Source organism: Henckelia pumila, chromosome 1 (genome assembly GCF_033568475.1).
Source record: "Henckelia pumila isolate YLH828 chromosome 1, ASM3356847v2, whole genome shotgun sequence".
Lineage (NCBI taxonomy): Eukaryota > Viridiplantae > Streptophyta > Magnoliopsida > Lamiales > Gesneriaceae > Henckelia > Henckelia pumila.
The window spans coordinates 44716310-44720116 of NC_133120.1; the positions used below are offsets into that span (position 1 = coordinate 44716310).

The 3807-nt window shown below is 37.2% G+C and overlaps 1 protein-coding gene across 1 annotated transcript; it reads right to left on the reverse strand.

Moving 5' to 3' along the window:
- Positions 1 to 811: 811 nt before the first annotated feature.
- LOC140861843 (uncharacterized) lies at positions 812 to 2646 on the reverse strand. Its single transcript, XM_073264845.1, has 3 exons — positions 1906 to 2646; positions 1344 to 1788; positions 812 to 1227 (listed from the first exon to the last, which is right to left on the reverse strand). The coding sequence occupies exons 1-3, from the start codon at positions 2644 to 2646 to the stop codon at positions 812 to 814; spliced, it is 1602 nt and encodes a 533-aa protein (XP_073120946.1).
- Between the last annotated feature and the right edge of the window lie 1161 nt (positions 2647 to 3807).

The window sequence follows — 3807 nt, forward strand, 5'->3', positions numbered from 1 at the left end:
TTTATTTGGCATTATTATATGGCATGATATATGATTTACCGTTTTCCATATTCATATGTCATGTGCATATACACGTTGAGCCTATACCTTTTTATACCTGATTATAGAGCCGCTCAGCTCTATACTCGATAGTCTGTCACTGAGAGTACCGCGACGGCGGGGACATGTGTGTCTAACTACTCTGGTGTACTAGACGAGTGTGGTTGCACCCAGAGGTTGATCCGTGCGGTGGCAGCACTCATGTGGCGCCGGTACTGAGCATGACTTTTCAGATGACCTTTTACCAGTCATCATGTTGCATGCATTATATACATATGTTTACTCATGTTTATGTACTGGGCGTTAACGCTCACATCCTAGTTGTTATCTTGGACACCCTATTCCACGGGGTAGGTTGCAGGATGGACGGAGCTGGTAGTTCAAGGCAGGACTAGGGAGCAGGAGCCTTGAGGAGTTAATTATACAGCAGGATTCGATATAGCTGTATAATGTTTACTTTTAAGTTTTTTTCGATATGGTTGTATCACTACAGTAATAAGCCTGGATATATTTTACTAAGCTGATATGTAATTGATGGTTATGTTTCCGCACGTTTTACTCTGTTAAGTATTTTGTTGTATTAAGTTTAATGCATGTTATTAGTTGCCAGTTAATAGGTGATTCTATGCAGGGTCACTACATATATTTCATAGAATGAAACACATTAAATACCACACTCTCATTATTCAATCTAAGCACCAACTCACCCTTCTGGACATCAATCAAAGCAATCCCAGTGGCTAAAAATGGTCTACCCAAAATAAGAGGAATCTCACAATCGATCCTCTTCCATATCCAAAACAACAAAGTCCACTGGGAAAATAAATTTATCAACCTTAACCAAGACATCCTCTACAATTCCTCTAGGATATTTAATTGGTCTATCAGCCAACTGTAGGGAAATTGTAGTTGGTTTCACCTCACCAATTTCTAACTTCTCAAAGCATGAAAATGACATCAGATTAATGCTTGCACCAAGATCACACAAAGCTTTGCTAAAAAATGAATTTCCTATGGTGCAAGGAATAGAGAAGTTATCCGGATCCTTAAGCTTCGGAGGTAATTTATTTTGTAAAATTACAGAACATTCCTCCGAAAGCTTCAATATTTCAAAATCCACCAATTTTCTTTTGTTTGATAAAATTTCTTTTAAAAATTTAGCATATGATGACATTTGAGCCAAAGCTTCTGCAAACGGGATATTAATATGCAACTTTTTAAAAATCTCCAGAACTTTTGAAAATTGAGTATCAAGTTGAAGTTGCTTTGCTCTTTGGAGAAAGGTAGGGAATTGATATCAATACCAATATTTGAGTTTAGAGACTTATCTTTCTCCCTCCAGTTCTCGCCTTGCTGCTTGGCTGATTCTTTCTCCGTGTCAGATTTTTCAACCTCAGCATCCTCCTTCTTCACCTGTTCAGCTACTATGACCGCATTGACGCCCTTTGGATTCTTTTCTGTGTCACTAGGAAGTGAGCCTGGCGCCCGTGTAGCGAACTGGGTTGCCAATTGACCCAATTGGGTCTCAACTCTTTGCATCATAGCATCATGATTCTGCCATCTCATCTCGTTCCCAGCTATGTACTTTGCAAGAATGTCTTCCAGATTTGACTTATTCTCAGATGGCTTAAAACCCGATGGCATAGACTGTCCAGCACCTTGTGGAGGTCTAACTGTTTGTTGAGGAGGCCTTTGCTGTGCAGGCTGCTGAGGTGGATTAAAATATTGAGGCTCGACATAATTTTCAGCCTGTTTTCACCCAAAATTTGGGTGACTTCTCCAACCCGGATTATAAAAGAAACTGTATGGATTATATTGTTGTCGCCCTTGGTTCCACACATAATTCACCGAATCACCTTAAAAAACTGGCATCCCATCAAAAAATGAACCTGGCATGAATGGAATGCCACTCGCTGATCCGTCAACTGCCTTAGTGCTTCCTTGGACTTGATTCACTGGTTTTACTGGTGCCAATTTATTATCTTGCAGTTGAGATACTTGATGGGTCAGTCCATCAAGTTTCGCTGTAATTGCTGTCAGAGCATCCATTTCAAGGAATCCGACCTTCTTTTCTCTCCTGCTATCTTTCCAACCAACATTTCTTTCAGCCATATTTGATATGATTTCAAGTGCTGCTGTAGGAGTCTTTCTATAGAGGTTGTCATTGGCAGCTGCATCAAGCATAGAATGCACAGATGAATCAACTTCATAGTAGAAAGTCTCTACTTGTTGGCTCACTGATAACCCATGTACCGGACATACTCTCAGCATCTTTTTAAATCTTGTCCATACGACATTCAAAGATTCCTCATCCTTTTGCCTGAAAGACATGATTTCATTCCGCAACTTTTTAACTTTGGTTGGTGGAAAATACATGTGCATGAAGACTTCAACAAGCCCATCCCAGGTAGTAATCGATCCCTCTGGAAAATCTCGAAGCCACTCAATTTCTTCTTCTTGTAGAGAAAACGGAAATAGCCTCAGTCGAATAGCATCAAAAGTCACTCCATTGAATTTTAAGGTATCACATATTGAAAAGAATTGCTCCAGATGAGCATTCGGATCCTCAAAAGGCGCCCCTCCAAATCTGACTTGCATTTGAGTCATCTGGATGATGGATGGTTTAAGCTCAAAAATATTCGCCTAAACTGCAGGGCGAAAAATGCTTGATCCATATCCTTCAACTAATGGTCGATGAAGGTCCATCAGAGTGAGATTATTCTCTTTTTCAGCCATATCTTCAAACTCCTCTTCAGATTCAAAATTCAGGGCCAAGTTATGTTGCCTTCGATTTCTATGTATGCAACGAAAAGTTCTTTCAATATCCAAATCAAGTGGTATGAGGTTTTCAATATCTTGAGCACGACTCATATAACATGACGTATACTCCTGAAATAAAAAATAAAGCGCACAAATCAACCACTTGAATAAAAATTAAACAAAATAACATAAAAACCTAGTCTCAAATAAATAATCAATCCTAATAGTAAACAAATAGTCCCCGACAACGGCGCCAAAAACTTGACCGACGTTCGATTGGGAAAATTCTAGCAAGTAAACTAGGTCAAGTAATAATATAGTTGGATAGAGTCCAAATCGATCCCACAGAGACTATTGTTTAAATACTAAGATATAAATTATTCAGCTTAATCTAGGTTAAATAAAATGAAGGATTTTTATGAATTAAATACTAATTAAAATAAACTAAATTATTCTAAAGCAGAAATTTTAATTAAATTTAAAATAGCTGAAAAAGTTTAAGACGAATTCAAATTTCAGGAAATGACCAGGAACACACAACGGTACCAGACATCGATAATTTCCATGTATTGGATTTAATCAAGCAAGAATCATTCATATTCACGATGAAATTCTCTAGAATAATTATTAATCTATTTCTAGAATTAATAATCCTATTTTCATTTAACAGTCCAATTATTTCTAATTGAATTTAATTAAACAAAAACGCATTCACGAGTTATGGAATTTCAGCTTTTGCGTAAAATCGCACACTGAAACCGAATACTATTTCTAGTCGATTTAACCATGTGTTGATCAATATTTTTGAAGCTAATTTCAATCTCTTCTTTTTCAAGTCCAGATCAAACAACAAACATGCAATTAATTGGCCAGATTAAAAGCAAGAATTATGCACAAATATCAATTAATAAATATTTCATAAATAAAAAATCAATCAATCCATTCCATGAACAAAAATCAATAGTCTGGCCCTATCGTGGCCCCGATCAAAAGACAACTACTCCATAA

Coding starts and splice junctions, on each gene's coding strand:
- LOC140861843 (XM_073264845.1), bottom strand. CDS start 2,646: ATGACTCAAATGCAAGTCAGATTTGGAGGGGCGCCTTTTGAGGATCCG. Junction 1,789..1,905: donor CATTTTTTGATGGGATGCCA/GTTTTTTAAGGT, acceptor GGGTGAAAACAG/GCTGAAAATTATGTCGAGCC. Junction 1,228..1,343: donor GTCTCTAAACTCAAATATTG/GTATTGATATCA, acceptor TCCCGTTTGCAG/AAGCTTTGGCTCAAATGTCA.